This window comes from Andrena cerasifolii, chromosome 3 (assembly GCF_050908995.1).
Source record: "Andrena cerasifolii isolate SP2316 chromosome 3, iyAndCera1_principal, whole genome shotgun sequence".
NCBI lineage: Eukaryota > Metazoa > Arthropoda > Insecta > Hymenoptera > Andrenidae > Andrena > Andrena cerasifolii.
In genome coordinates, this window is record NC_135120.1 from 17411189 (window position 1) to 17426765 (window position 15577).

A 15577-nucleotide genomic window follows, 5' to 3' on the forward strand; every position below is an offset into this window, starting at 1 on the left:
TCGCGATACTTTGCGCATCGCATACGCGAGTGAAGAGCATCGTATACTTTTTTTTTTCTTCGCAAAACAGAAGAAAGGGAGACCTTTCTAGCCGAATGATGTTTTTGACTGGAGTTATGTCTGCAGCGCAATATACAATAATCAAATTCGATTAAACAAATATCTGCACATTTTCTCTTTTTCTTTTATTAATGGTAATGGAATGTACAACTTGTATCGCATCGTATCGTGCGCGTGATGTGGCAGAACAACCCATAAACAATTCTTGTAATCAGCAGAAAAATAGTTGTACGTACATAAGTGGTACAAATTGTGTTTGGGACGGGACGAACTCCAAGCTTCGAGTCAAATCAGATCCTGGTTTATTCCACTTTCAAATTTATTTCCCTCGATCCTTTCAAGCTCCACTAAAATTTTGTTAGTTCTTCCGGAGCCTCCGGCTTCGTGGTCGCCGCAGTATGTAGAGGAAGTGCAGTATATTTGGAATACCAGTTTGTTTAAGACGAATAAAAAATTACAGCAGAGGATGGGAACAAATAAAACTGCATAATATCATAGGAAAACTAACGAACTTTTATATTTTAAGCTCTCGGTAATAATAAAAAAACAAAAAGTAACTGAAACTTTGATCTAAATGAAAAAATAACAGGAAGTATCGATTTCGTTAAGGTGCAGGTAATTTGAAATACCGCTATTCCAATTTATCTTCACTTTATAAACTTAAAGAAAAAAACATGTAGATAATAAAATTATTTTCTTTTATGATCTAATCAGGCTGAAAATCACAATATAGGAACAATCTTAGATAAATAAAACACATAAAAAGTAATATTTAAGTTAAACGGTTTTATTTAAAATTCAGTAAAAACTTAAAAATTTAGTGTAGTTGAAATAAAATCGTTTAACTTAAATTTTGTTTATATATTTTTTTATTATAGCGAATTCGGTACCTCGCACTGACTCTGCACTGATGCCAGAAAATGACTTGGATTGGTTGTTTCTGATAGATACGAAGATAACTCTATAAGAATCAACCAATCCAAGTCATTTTTTGGCACCAGTGAAGAGTCAGTGCGAGTTACCGAATCCGCTATTACTTTTTAGTGTCTAAGTTTTATTTGTGGTTATAGGCTGATTTCAGGTCGTTTGGATTTGTGGTTATGAGTTATATTTATTGATGACAGTAATTTTTTAAACCACTTGTGGTTAGTTTTCATAATTATTTATTGTCATCTAAAGTACGTACGCCTGCAGAGCCTCAAGTCTACTGGATAGTTGGAAGTGGGTTAAAATTGAGTTTCTAGATTTGAACCAAACAAACATACATACATACAAACAGGCAGAGCATCGAAGCTGAATAAAATCGTTTAAAAATCGTTTAATAAATGGCCAGTGCTGGCTCAAACCGACGCGGCGGTAGCCGTTACTCGTGAAAACAAAACCATTGCTAAGCTTTGGAATATTCCAGATTACCTTCACCTTCGGTATTCCGAATTAGCAACATGGCATTGTAACCTAAAATTTCCTGTCACACTTTGTATTCTCGAAATTATCGCAAAACTGACAGGCAACCATAGAAGGAACATGCAAATGAGCAGATTAAGTGTTTAACTCTAAAATTTCGACATCTTTTAACCATGATTGGAACGATTGAATACTTGCTGAAAAAGTTTTACAGATTGACTCTTTCTTATTCTGCAGTTTAAGTCGAAAATGTCAAAATGGCGGTTCATCCACAAATGTCATTAGTTAGCAGTTCATTAGTCTCTATTATCTACGGTGTTACAAATTAGATAGCGTTAGTAGTTTGTTAGTTACCTCGGTATTCCAAATTACCAACAGTATTCCAAATATGCTGCACTTCCTCCAGAAATAGGTGAAATTGAAGAAAATTAACTTCCCGCGGTGTTACTAAATAAGATCGTTCTATCGTTCCAAATATATCATTTCGAACACTTTCCGACGCCTTTATTCAGTTCATTCTGTCGACATTTTTCGACCTTTCACCGAATCGGAACATTATTATTGATTTGCCACCAGTGGTCGGGGATAGAGACCATAAAAGGACCAGAGAGAGATTACGTTAGCCTCGATTATTGGCGCATCGTTTCAGCTCAACTTGCGGAGTCAACTGTTTGGGAATAATAATATCTCCACGTCACGCCAGTGTTACTTTTCTATTCTCGCGGGCTTTTTTTTCTCTGCCGCCATCGATGGCTCCTGCATCATTTCGCGATAATAACACGGTGGCGAAAATAGATGTTTCCTTGCGTATGTACACATGCCGCACACCCTTGCGCTCTCCTCTCTCAAGTTATCGTGTGATAATACGAAACGCATGGAATATATTCCCAAATACATTATATTTACAAAAAAAAAAAAGAAAAAGTGGATAAGATAAAGTTGAGGGGGCGAGGGCAAGAGGCGGTAGAAGAAACTCGATTGTTGGGAGACTGTAAACCCTTACGTCAGAGATAATACGGTATATACGAGTGTTCACTGTGAAAAATGCTAAAAAAATCGGTTAATTCCGTTGTTAAGTACTAATTATGAATACGATGAAGCTGAAGGAGGTGATAGACCGCGTTTTAGATAAGACAAAATTTTGATCGATCGTCGAGATTACAGCACATATTTATACGTCATTTATTAGTCATTATTGATTGAAAAAAATCACGATAGATAATTTGTTTTAACGATACAATTGCTTTGTATCGTTAATCTCATCTCATTTTACCTTTAAATCGTATAACGCTGATAAGACGATATATTCTCTGAATTTATACTCCATTCGATATAAAAGCACTTTTTATTAAAGAGAATTCTTTGTGCTTAAAGGGACATTCTACTCTCTCGGCCGAAAAATCGGCCACTTTTCGGCGATGGTTTTTATAATGAAATAAATACTTAAAGTTTTCGAATTTCTGGGGTTATATTCTACCACTCTTGTCTGACTAGGTATAACCCCTTAAGCAAAATAGTTCTTCATATCTAGAATAATCATTTTCTATAGGCAAATGAAAACTTGAGTGGGCCAATACTTCATTCATATTGGAGTGGTGGACTTTATTCTATCATAGCAAAATCACATAGTCCAGAGTGGCTATTAATATCTACCCTCTAAAATCTAACGATTCGAGGAAAAATTCGAAATATATTATTGAAATCACTGATCGGATACGCGAGCACGCCTTGCGCTTTTTTGAAATCTGCCGCCTTCTATCAGGAGTAGTGACGTAAGATCGTGTTTAACACGCCTACTTTTGCATTCGATGTCCTGTCGCAGTAGACAGATGCAGATTACAGGCAGATAAGCGAGTCAGGTTACGATGAGAAACGCGGTTTAAAAAGTGTCTGTGGCCTTCCTCCGTTTCTGTCCGTTTCAACGAAAATTCTTGCAATACGCCGTAAACGGGAACGCGGTGAGGGCGCGAGACTGCGCGCTAAAATGAGTCTCAGCATAACAAAGCTATTCTCGAGGAAGAAAACCGGTGGGTCGATTGACACGGTCGCCACCGAGATTGGTTTCCCCACCAACGTTTCGCATCAGTTTCACGTGAGCAAAAATGCCGAGACGGGACAATTGGAAGGCCTCCCCGAGTCGTGGATCCGTCTGCTCAACACGCAAATATCAAAGTCGGAGCAGGACGAGCATCCTGCGGCCGCCTTGCAGGCCATTAAATTCTACAACTATTCGATTAAACGAAAGCCCGAAGAGAAGGTGTTCAAGCCTTTCGTCACAGAAGATTTGATCGAGGAGGAGTCCCAGGAGATCGATAAATTCCTGTCCAAGAAATATCAGTCAAGAGATTCTGATGGTTCAGCTTCCGCAGGTTCAACGGACAGTCAAGTGCAGAGACTGCCGGAACTTCCGCCAAAAGTAAACAAGGCTCCGAAACCCACACCAAGAATATTCCACGATAGAGTGGAGAAGACTCTTACGGAGATCCTCGAAGATCTAAACACGTATCGGATCGAGGATGATCAGTTGCCGGATGACGAGAATGCCCAGAACAGTATCGAGGAAAGTCCTGTCTTGCGGAGGAAGACTGACTGCGCGGGACTGAAGCTCAGCGACGAAGAGATCTTTGAGGAACTTAGAGCGATCTGTCACAGTGGAGATCCAAATCTACGCTTCGAAAGGACTAAAGAAGTCGGCGCTGGTGCTTCGGGTACTGTATTTATAGCCACTGATTTGCAAACCAGCGACAAGGTCGCTATAAAAGACATAGACCTGTCCAAACAGCCGAAGAAAGAACTGATATTGACTGAAATTAAAGTTTTAAAAGAGTTCCAACATCCGAATCTGGTGAATTTCTTGGACGCCTATCTGGTGAACGAGCACCTTTGGGTGATCATGGAATTGCTGGAGGGTGGGCCGCTTACAGACGTTGTTACGGAAACGGTCATGAAGGAAGCACAGATTGCCGCTGTTTGTAGGGAGGTTCTAAAGGCTATTAGCTTTTTGCATACTAGGGGAATTATTCACAGAGATATCAAATCAGATAACGTGCTTCTCGGTATGAACGGCGCTGTGAAAGTTACAGACTTCGGTTTTTGTGCTAACATCGACGGCGACGAGAAAAGACAAACTATGGTTGGTACTCCGTATTGGATGGCACCAGAAGTGGTGACGAGAAAGCAGTATGGGAAGAAGGTAGACATTTGGTCGTTGGGTATTATGGCTATTGAGATGATAGAAGGCGAACCACCTTATATGAAAGAGACCCATTTAAGGGCCTTATATCTAATAGCTGCGATTGGTAAACCTTCTATTCCCAGATGGGACACGTTAAGCCCGACGTTTCAGAACTTTCTAGAAAGATGTTTGACCGTCGAGGTCGACGAAAGAGCGTCAGCCGATGAATTGCTTTTGCATCCGTTCCTAGAAAATTGTGCAGAATTAACGACTCTGACGCCATTGATTCGAGCGGCACAGAGGATTCTTCATAAAGCGTTCTACTAAATAATCTTTTAAACATTAAACAGACATTTGTTTCTGTCGCATCATGCGTTCGGCCTATCGGGTACGCATGACAATGCATTAACACACTTCACGTAATGAAAAGTATTTCTTACATTACACGACGAATACGTTTGTACGAAGTGCGATGATTTTGCAGATTTTATAATAAGCCGCGTATTTGTATTTATATCAATTTGTTACCAAATTTACTATTATGGTAAGAGTAGTATAAGACTTGGATAGCCTGTAGTAATACAAGAAAGAAGTTACTACAAAATATTTTTCAACGTTCATTTTAATCATTCATTTATCAGATTCCATGATTATAGTGAACGCGATAGATTAATTTTTGGTGGTCGAGTTGTCGGAAAAGTTGGAATTAATATAAGTTATTAATAATTAGTTTATGTGCAATATCTATCGTGTAAGCTCGACATTTTTCTTTCATTTTCTTACGTAGAAGAATAAAATCTGCCAAGTTGTTTCGTCAACTATGGAACAAAAAAGTAGATGTAAAAATGATACGAGTGATAACGATCGTGCTGAAAGAGAATACATTTGGTGTTTTGTAGTAGATTAGGATTGTATTTTAAATCACATTTTGCATTTATTATATAATTAAATATGATCCATATAATATTCTTATTACAAATATTGTACTTAGCTTATCGAAGAACTGAAAGTGCAAGTTATGCGCACACGGCATCTATCAGAGATCATGTATAACTTACTTTATATTCTACAGTTATTAAAACACTGTAGAAACGAATAATTCCAATTTAGCTATAGTACAAACTAATCTAATAACGTTACCAAGTCAATATTTCAAGAGAACACGATACACTTCATTTTCTGTCTAGTGTTTACATTTTTCTACTACTTAAAGTCTTATAGTTTAATCGACCAAGTTGTGAAGCCATAAATTTCGAATCAAACAGTTTGCACGTAAAGTGGATATTTTAGTGTGTACTATTTAACGTATTATTATTGAATTTAAGCGAAGAAAACTGCTCCTTTGCGAGAGCCTTCCTTCTGTAGGAATCGATTCTTTCAATAATAGTGAGAAATTGAATCTTGTGGTTCAATAGCATACGTATTAACTACCAAGTATTGTCCAAGATGTGACGTACAGCACATTGCAGAATGCATTTTTTAAACGTTTTAAGAGATGCGATTAGTTTTGTAAGACTTTGTCGAATATTATACTGCATAATTTTTTGAGAAATTTTGTATTTGTATTATAGAACGTAATGCTGCTCAAACCAAATGCCAAATTTTAACACGTACTATGCATTAAATTATGTATATAACTTTATGATTTACAATACCTTTTGTGAAAACTACTTGATTTTATACTGCGATTAAACGTTATTCATAAATTAGCTGACGCCTGAGCAGTAATATCGAGCAAAATCACAACTGTGATAAGAAAAATTAAGTCCTATTTTATTATATTATTGTATTCGATTGTTTACGTTTACATTATCGTCATATTACTCTTAGCTTCCGCTTCATTATATAAATTACATGTTTAATTTGAAAGTAATTTGATTTCACTTCAAATTATTAACGAACATCGATGTAAAACGAATTCTCAGTTTACGATGTACAATCAATATTTTAATTATTTAATTAAACATCTGTTTAAGATAAATTCAGACATCAAAGTATTGCAGGTTTAAAGAGTTCCGGTGTAAAATGTTTAGAGAGCCATAACGTTTGTGCCTTATGAAATCAATACATACATACGGTTCTATGGCAACTGCCCTACAAATACTGTTATCAGTGATAATAAAATATAAATATGTCGAATGTAATGATGGTGTGCTAATGAAGAGTAATTGCAAGGAGTCACGATCTTTTATACATTACTTCTTGGTATGTGTAGAAGAAAACATCACACATCATTTTAAACAATAAATACTTTATTTACAAGATGAATGTATAATCTTGTACATTTCACTACCCTGACATGTTTCTTTAAACCACACTGAGCCTTCTAATCATGCACGATATCTTTAATAAATAAATGAAATTAATAATGGATATTTACATCATATTTGTACAAATTTACATATTTATGCATTATTTATGCATTGAAAATATTGAAGTTTGGCATTCTTTCTTCCACAGGGAACGAAAGTTTTGTGCACATTCATGTATCGCACGACAGAAACAACTACAGTGTGGTATCAATTTTATTAAAATAAATATACAAATTAGATGTATAATTCGATGTATATTTCCTACTCACAGAAAAGTAAACCATACGCGTTAGACACGTTTTATTTGCTATTTGCTGAACTTTAACCAACAACGCCCAATTAGGCGATATTTTTAATTTGTTTCAATTAATATTAATGATATATTTTCTGTTATACTGGCACAAGAACCTTTGGTATATGTCAATACATACAATGGTCAGTAAAATCTAGTTCCAATTTAATAGTTTTATGAAAATGTAAAGTACATTAGGTGATATTTAAAAAAGAAAATAGTAAATCATTTTAATATATTATATATACAAATGTCACATTTATTACGTTGTGTGAATAACAAATTCTTAAAATTCTTAATGATCATTTCATTTATAATTTTAATACCATAATGTTCTTTACATTACCACTGAATTATATTCTGTAAGTATTAAAAAAATTGCTATTTTGTTATTTCCTACTTTGAACGTTTTGGTGAGAATATGTAAATCGTGGACTGATAAATGTAATCTCTCTTTGGTTGGTGTCTAAGGTCACAAAGTATTTTTCGTAATTTTCCAGGCTTTACTCAGTTTTCGAAAGTGATATTTAATGTATAATCAAGATATTATAGTTGGCGGCAAATAACGAAGCTACGAAGAATGCTCTTAGTTTCGATCGTCTGTTTATTTGAAAAATGGCTTAACAGCACCTTAGTTTTAAAATTTCAATTTCTTCAGACCTACCTATATTCCGTGAAATTAGTATTTGAAGAAAAACTAAATCTTGTGGGAAAGAATAAGCCACTTTTTCAACAAACGTTTCAAAATGAAGACTTAATGAAAGGTCAGTCTTGAGCATACCTGAGTGCCCGTAATTTTCCAGCAACGAGAAAATTCGGATCCTCCAGTAAAGCTCTCAAAACTGCTAAGAAATCGGCCGCTTCATCTTCCTCGATCGCTCGCCTATCGTACGATAACGTTGCTGACATTTTTGTTGTTTTTTGCATCGCAGCATCTACAAAATCGTAGGTCAATATTTTCGATATCTTTTCATTACAGATGTACGTACCTAGTTCTTCCCGACCACCGCCGACAGCAAGTATTGCTGTTTGAGGAGGGTTTATAATGGCACTAAACTGTTTCACGCTAAACATTCCCAAATTGGATATCCTGAAAAATCGTATGTAAAACGTATGTAAAACACTACTTACAGTATTATGTATTTGCATGCATCCCATTTAAATCCATTTGCTTACGTAAATGTTCCTCCTTGAAACTCCTCTGGTTTCAGTCGGCCAGTTCTGGCTTTTTCAGCTAGTTCTTTAATAGTTTTCGATACGTCTGTCAAGCTCTTAGATGGAGCGTCGAAAATGATTGGTGTAATGAGACCGTCTTCGATAGCAACCGCGATGGAAACGTCCGCTCTCGGCATACGTATTATCTGACAATGCAAATATTGTTATACTTGTGTACATTATTGAAAAATGTTCCATTAATTTATCTTCTGTCCACTGCCATACTGACCTGGCCATTTTGATACAACGTATTGATAGCCGGACATTCGACTAATGCGTGCGCGACCGCTTTTGTAACGAAGTCGTTTATCGAAACTCTAATGCTTTCAGCCCTGAGCTCGCTACGGATTTCATTTAGCTTGTCTATCTTAATATCGATGTAACAGTAAGAATGCGGAATAGTACTCTTCGATTCTCCAAGCCTTTTGGCGATTGTACTGCGCATACTGGAAACTGGTATGTCCTCGAAGGGGGAAGGACGAGTAGCAGCAGGTACGTGTGTCTTTGAAGTGGGCACCTTACTTGTGCCCATTGTTGGCGGCGGTGCTGTAAAATTATATGAAAACATTAGTTTCAGTGCGTATTACGATATTTTGAATATTTCTAGTAATACTCTAATTATATACCCGCTCTTGGAGCTACTTTTTGTACATTGTTTGCTTGAACATAGGCTAACACATCGCTCTTTAACAATCGATTAGGTCGTCCAGTTCCTTTAATGGAACCTGAGCTTAGGCCATACTCTTCCAGTAATCGCTTTACTGCTAAACCGTACACTCTGCAAAAAGAAAACCACAGGTACAGATACTAGAAAGTATCTTGTATAATTAATTGAGTTCTTCATCCGAAACATAATATTCCCTCCACATACTGTCCACTTGGTGGAGGTTTATCAGCTGCAGCAGTTGGAGCAGCTGCAGCAGGTGGAGCAGCCGCAGCCGGTGCAGCAGCTGGAGCAGCCGCAGCAGTTGCTGGTTTCGTAGTTGTTGGAACAACAACATTCTTCCAGTCCATTCCTTTTTCTACCGTAATGGCAATCAGGTGCCCTATTTGAACTTCGCTTCCTTCGGGAACCTGTTTGGTAAATTTTTAAGTAGACGTCACAGTTTCTGCCCGAAACATTCTAAATCGAAGTACGTACAAGAATTTTTGCAAGTGTAGCTTCGTCGTCAAGTTCGAAAGTTATAACAGCTTTATCTGTTTGTATCTCTGCCAGCGCATCGCCTGGTTCTATTCCTTCTCCTTCCTTTTTAAGCCACTTTATTATCGTACCTGAAGTCATGGTTGGCGATAGGGCTGGCATGCTAATATGAGTCCTAGAAAGTGCATGATTTCTTGAATATACAATTACTAGCTTTACTACTCGGCTTCGCTCGAAATTTAGATTCTGATTTCATAAAACAATTTTTTTTGAAAATGGTCACATTCATCTGGATTAGTCAGGCATAATGAGCTGAGGCACATTTCTTGATCCCAGAGTTTATCGTTCGAAAGTTTTTAGGCGACAGATAAACGCACAAACCTATAGAAGCTTTCTGCTTTATATATTAAGATTTAATGTTTCAATTGCCTTCTAAATAAAGTATAAAGCTTGGCAACAAGTACATACTGGCCGGGAGGTGGCTCAACTGGTCCAGAAGATGCCGGTGGTGGAGTAGCAGGTGCAGAAGGTGCTGCTGGTGGAACAGCAGATGCAGGTGCCGACGGTGGAGTAGTAGCTTTGCTCGGTACCTCCACAGCTTTCCAATCTTCGTCTACTTCGACAGTGATCGCTATCAATGCTCCTACTTTGACATCCTTGGTTCCTTCTGGTACCTTGGAGAATAAGTGGCGTTAAAAATAGACTCAAGAACAGGGTAATCTTTGGGATTTGAATGTATCTTCTAATGCTTACAAGTATTTTCGCAAGAATACTGTCATCGTCGATCTCCATAGTCATGACAGCCTTGTCTGTTTGAATGTCAGCAATTCCATCTCCAGCTTCAACTTTGTCACCTTCCTTCTTCAGCCACTTGACAATAGTGCCAGTTTCCATAGTAGGTGACAGGGCAGGCATAAACAGCTGCTTTCCTGTCACTAGAAATCAACAAAACTTAATAAATATAATTGTTACATTAGAAACGACTGTACGGTGCAGGGAGCATGCAGCATGAATATAAAATTTGATTGCATAATCAACCTAAATATTAATACCGTAAACACATAGTCGCAGGTTGAAACGAATGAAGAATTAAAGAATGCCGCGTTTTTAATACGCTTGCAGTTACGATTTACTATGGAATTAACGTGACTTCGATGAAAAACCGTTCGAAATGGATGATCTTGAGTTAACCTCAATACAATCACGAAGAAGTGCGTTAATGACATATTTCTGAATGAACTGCATACCGTCGAGAACCCAACTTGTGTGGAAACATGATCGTTGATATTTTACAGGCACCGGGATCCGTGGTATTAAACGGTTACTGTTCCTAATAGATCTAAGCGCGATTCTCGGTATCATCATTTGCGCCATGTTTGATATGAAGCAAGAAGCAATTAAATCGAGAGTTGCCTATTTGCCCGTTTATACATTGAGCTCGCTTAGAGGCGACTCGCAACCTTCACAATGATAGTTTCGATAGAGGATTCGCTCCGTTAGTGTTAGAGGGAAAGGTACATATCGCGCACTCGACACATTCCTCGATTAGACGCTTGGTGTCACTTCTCAGTTCTCACCGAGCCATCGTCAGCTTCCCTTCTGGCGAAACAATTTAACTAAATAAATTGTGCAATGTAAGAACCACTCGAATTTCTTGCGCTAGGGGAGAACATGAAGGCGAATGTATGTCGTACGTTTCGATGTATCGTGAATATTAATATATTTGTTACGCGTGTCGCTTGAGGCTTACGTAACTGTAGGTAACTGCAGTATGCACATGCCAAGGTGAATAAACATGAAACGTAACATTTCAGTTTTGTAGTAGGTAGGAAATTATTTATTAATGAGTTATAAAGCTGAAGAGGGCATTGAAGGTAAATGCTTTTCCATCACGTTCTCCTTAAATGGAGCGGTTTATCTGATAACGAGTAGCCTGTATACTACACCGCCAATGACCTTGCGCGACCTTTGTTTCACAAGCTAATTGAAACTAGGTAGTGTAAAATAAAATTTGTACACTCGTGTGGCATTTCTTGAGATTTCCGGTATAGATACAGTTGAGTGATTCTGAATAAAATTAGGTATATTGTGAACTTTCAATGAATTGAGTGGCAACGAACAGTGGTAGATATTTGTCAGGTCATTTATATTCAAGCATGAATATGTATCGCGATGGAATTTGTTCAGTCCACGTCTCTTTATTTCCCGACGACTCTGCGGCTGAAATAGGGGAAACTCATGCAGATCTGCACTCCTCCCGGTCAGCATTTTGCGGCCAATCGCAGACGTTATTTATCGTGTTCCAAATCAAACGGTTGGGACACGTGAACTTCATTGGCGATCCATGGACGCACTCGTAATACTGTAAAGAAACGAACAACCTCGTTAATGCCGCAGTATCTACGGGAAAAAAAAGATAGAATTTCGAACGTAAATACTGACCGAGTGACAATCCTTAGAGGGGACAAATTTATTAACATTTTGGCAGACAACTTTCTCCGCATCGTCGTCGTCGATCGGTGACTCACTCCATTTATTTGTATCTTCGGTGGTAGATGTACTTGAGCTCTGGGTAGTAGTTACCTCTGGTTTCGCGGTAGGCCTTTCTGCAGGCTTCGTCGAAGATGGCTGAGTAGGTTGAATGTTGCCCGACGAGGTGGTGCTCGGCGGCCTTGCCCACTCAGGCTAAACACACAATTTGATTTAGCATTTTCAGAAACAATTCTCTTCGATCCTCGGCATTTTGGCCTATTACCGTGGGCGTCGTAGGAAAGTCTTTGTTCGGTACGACGTATCCGTTCAATCCTTCGTGAATAACATTCATCAGGGGGTTGCGTTCACCACAGAGTCCTTGGAAGTCGTCCATATCGATGGCCCAAACCATGGCACCACCGTATCGCGAATCCTTGATGAAGTCAATCTTGTACTTTACACTCTCTACATTTTCGTAACCAACCCACTGCGTTCCTGCAATTATAAATTCACCGCTCGAAGATTGCTTCGAAGCTTCAATAGGGGGTAGTTCCCCCAGTGCCGGGCGCTTAAGGGGACCTTCCGGTCTAAAATTCGATATTTTTTTATTTCATTTTACGAATGTTCAACCTTTTAGGAATACGTGTTTAAAATTTTTTTCTCGAAACAGTCTTCTCAAGACGGTGGGACCTGTATTTCTAAAAGTTATTATCCGATTCGACTGAAACTTTTTTTATTTTGAAGAATATACTTCTGGCTAGGGGGGGGGGGGGGGTTACCAGAACAAAATACATAAAATTGAAAATTTATAATTTTTAAAGGCGTTGATAGGATGAAAAATATAGGGAAAAAGTGATTTCAAACTTCAAGTGTCGTTATTTTCTAAAAAAAAATGTAATTTTTGTAACTTTTCTGCCCCCCCCCTAGTCTTCAAAATAAAACAAGCTTAAGTCGGATAATAACTTTTGGAGATACAGGTCCCACCGTTTTAGATCAATTTTTTAACGCCTTGACTTTAACGACTCCCTAGTGCCGTCTGCAATGATTAATTATAAAGCAAAAAAATATTTCTATAATTTAAGACAGCCTTAATACAATGCAAAAAGTTCCATTAAATTATATATAGTAGTTTCCCTTTAATTAATTCCTAAAGATCACCTATTTTGGGGGGGCTCTAGATCGGAAGGTCCCGTGGAGAGGTGCCTCCTTAAGGTAACCCCCCTTAAGGTTTTCCTCAAGTAAAAAGGAAGAAATAATATTAAATCAATCTCCTTAGCTGTGCACACGCGACTGGAACGTGTCGAAACCTAATTCTTATTTTGTCTATCCCCTCTACGCTTTACGCGGAATAACGGCTCTGTAGCGTTTTAAATGTCACAGATATAGTTAATGTCCGGTATTAGGTACCGTTCGGCGTTAAGGGAACTCTCCACACATGTTATAAAAGTATGTAAATATTTTTACGTAAACGCACCTTGGTAAGTATATGGAACCTTGCCAATTTCGTCGAACTTCTGGGTCCAGTTGCTGCCTGGAGCTTGCAGCCTGGTGCAAATCTACGATAGAATAGTTTCTTTGTTATTGCCAGGTTTTTCTGCGGCGGCGTGGTAGAATTGATTACTGATTGACCTCGTAATAAGAAAGAAATCCTTTGGCTTGGGTGTACTCCCCCGGCTCACCGCCGCCAGCTTCCTTGTTGATGTAGGTGCCCGGTTGGTAATTGTTGTTGCTCTGACTAAGGGTGAACGTACGTCCATACAGCGGTATTCCGACGATTAGTTTCTCGGCAGGACAGCCCTTTTCCTCCCAAAGCAGAAGACCGTCGTGCTGCAAAAATGATTCTAAGAAATTCGGCTCTGAATTTGAAAGAAACGGGACGTTTGAGAGTGATTTAAAAAAATAAACCGAGGGAACATTTGCATAGAGGGCTAATTGTAAGCTCTAGAACGTCTTACCACGTTCAGTTTCTCGTAAGCCCACTGGTCGTGGGGTCTACGGTACAGAGGACTGTGCACGTCCGCAAATCCGGCCCAGTTACCTCGAAGATCGTAGGACATCACATGAATAGCGTCCATGTTCCTGTAGACACGATATTTCCTCTTCTGTCATTGCCGTTAAGAGCAAGCATCTACCCTGATCGACAGTTGAATTCACTTACTTGCACAATTCCGGCACGTGGTACCCCTCGTCGAGCCGGAATTTGGCCATCGGCACTGCCATCGTCAGCTCCCACCCCTTCTTTTCTTTGTCGAAGGCACGTCTCAGCTCTTCGACAAAGTAGAAGAAGGTGTTCTTGTCGGAGAAGCTTCCACCTCTGTCAGCAGCACCTGGGTACTCCCAGTCGAGATCGAAACCATCGAAATCATACTTGTGCATGAATTCTACAACAACAAAAAAAGCATAACAATAGAACGGCCCTCCTGTATTAAATCAATCGAAGACTTATCATTACGATAAATTATCTTCACCCGACGTATCACTAACGTGACCATGACGAAAGTATGGTTTTCAATTGCAGCCACGTTTGCTCACCGACTACGCTTCTGATGAAAGTATCGCGTCTTTGCTTCACGCTGACGAGGGCACTGTATTTCCTGCCACCCTCTCCCCAACCACCCACCGCCACGGAAGTCTTCAAGTGAGGGTACTTGGTCCTCAGGTCGTTGAAGGCCACGTAATTCTCCTTGTCCACGTCCAGTTCTGGGTCCAGGACCAGCACCTCCCAGGTAACATTGCTCACGCCAATAAACGAGTAAATGATATGGGTGCAGAGATCACCCGGAATGTCGTCCACTTCGTATCTACCGACGTCAGGTCGATAAATGGCCCAGTTGCTGAAGTAACACACTATTCTGGCGGGCTGGTCCGCTGAGTGATCGTAAATAGCGCGTTCGCTTTCATTAATCTCCTTGATTCACGGAGAAGCTGTTTCTTTTATCGCTATCTTATCGGAAACGCACGGCACGCTTACCTGTCGTACAAGCAGCAATCATGAATGGTAGAAGAAAGGCGAGAAAACACTTTCCCGGTGCCATTTTCTGAGCTGCAAACGATCCAATCGCGATTTAAGTATCCCTTATTACTTAGTATTTTATCGCGCCGAAAATCGTCAGCTTCGATGCTTCCCCACCGGCACAACGTTTCCTGCACGCTGTTGCAACGCGCGTTAGAAAGAACCGATATCGACGTATTGATCGATGCCCGAGTGGTCAACGTCTGGTTAGACCGAGCATCGACGGGTCTCTAGAAGACGAACGATTTTCTGGCGGACTGATTGGCAGCTGCCGGTAGTGGGTAAAATGACCGCTTTATCGAAACGTGGTTCTTTAAACGGGGGACGATTGGTAGCGACCGGTTTCGAGTAAAGCAAATAGCGTGGCATCTCTGCCAGATTTTTCTCGGACAATCTTGCTGTATTTTCGTTCGAGGGTGCAGCGGACGATAGTATTTCGGAGGCTATAGAGATTATTTTAGCGACCTTGATCTTGATCTAAATCTTCATCGAC

General features: G+C 39.2%; 3 protein-coding genes across 4 annotated transcripts; 1 reads left to right on the plus strand and 2 right to left on the minus strand.

The window, feature by feature from the left end:
• The first annotated feature begins 3287 nt into the window (after positions 1-3287).
• On the plus strand, positions 3288-7461 carry Pak3 (p21 (RAC1) activated kinase 3). Its single transcript, XM_076808223.1, has 2 exons — positions 3288-5422; positions 5477-7461. The coding sequence occupies exon 1, from the start codon at positions 3449-3451 to the stop codon at positions 4964-4966; it is 1518 nt and encodes a 505-aa protein (XP_076664338.1). The 5' UTR covers positions 3288-3448; the 3' UTR covers positions 4967-5422; positions 5477-7461.
• On the minus strand, positions 6871-10983 carry LOC143366819 (dihydrolipoyllysine-residue acetyltransferase component of pyruvate dehydrogenase complex). 2 transcript variants are annotated; one of them, XM_076808221.1, is made up of 11 exons: positions 10847-10983; positions 10353-10534; positions 10068-10273; positions 9600-9774; positions 9330-9532; positions 9085-9236; positions 8688-9004; positions 8420-8604; positions 8233-8333; positions 8025-8178; positions 6871-7907 (listed from the first exon to the last, which is right to left on the minus strand). In XM_076808221.1, the coding sequence occupies exons 1-11, from the start codon at positions 10971-10973 to the stop codon at positions 7904-7906; spliced, it is 1806 nt and encodes a 601-aa protein (XP_076664336.1). In that variant the 5' UTR covers positions 10974-10983; the 3' UTR covers positions 6871-7903. The 2 variants fall into 2 exon arrangements, with proteins under 2 accessions (XP_076664336.1, XP_076664335.1); XM_076808220.1 differs by having other exon boundaries at positions 6871-8178.
• Positions 10984-10996: 13 nt separating this feature from the next.
• LOC143366821 (endochitinase-like) lies at positions 10997-15357 on the minus strand. The gene is made up of 9 exons (XM_076808222.1): positions 15043-15357; positions 14604-14939; positions 14230-14452; positions 14027-14150; positions 13701-13898; positions 13546-13627; positions 12355-12566; positions 12042-12284; positions 10997-11961 (listed from the first exon to the last, which is right to left on the minus strand). Exons 1-9 carry the CDS (start codon positions 15104-15106, stop codon positions 11836-11838), a joined length of 1608 nt encoding a protein of 535 aa, XP_076664337.1. The 5' UTR covers positions 15107-15357; the 3' UTR covers positions 10997-11835.
• Positions 15358-15577: the final 220 nt, after the last annotated feature.

Excerpts from the sequence above, each read along its gene's own strand:
- Pak3 (XM_076808223.1), top strand. The coding sequence starts at position 3,449 with ATGAGTCTCAGCATAACAAAGCTATTCTCGAGGAAGAAAACCGGTGGG.
- LOC143366819 (XM_076808220.1), bottom strand. The coding sequence starts at position 10,973 with ATGGCGCAAATGATGATACCGAGAATCGCGCTTAGATCTATTAGGAAC. Across the intron at positions 9,005-9,084 it reads AAAAGTAGCTCCAAGAGCGG|CACCGCCGCCAACAATGGGC; the intron begins GTATATAATTAG and ends ATAATTTTACAG. Across the intron at positions 8,334-8,419 it reads TTTCAAGGAGGAACATTTAC|GATATCCAATTTGGGAATGT; the intron begins GTAAGCAAATGG and ends ACGATTTTTCAG.
- LOC143366821 (XM_076808222.1), bottom strand. The coding sequence starts at position 15,106 with ATGGCACCGGGAAAGTGTTTTCTCGCCTTTCTTCTACCATTCATGATT. Across the intron at positions 14,453-14,603 it reads TTTCATCAGAAGCGTAGTCG|AATTCATGCACAAGTATGAT; the intron begins GTGAGCAAACGT and ends TTGTTGTTGTAG. Across the intron at positions 11,962-12,041 it reads CCTCTAAGGATTGTCACTCG|TATTACGAGTGCGTCCATGG; the intron begins GTCAGTATTTAC and ends GTTTCTTTACAG.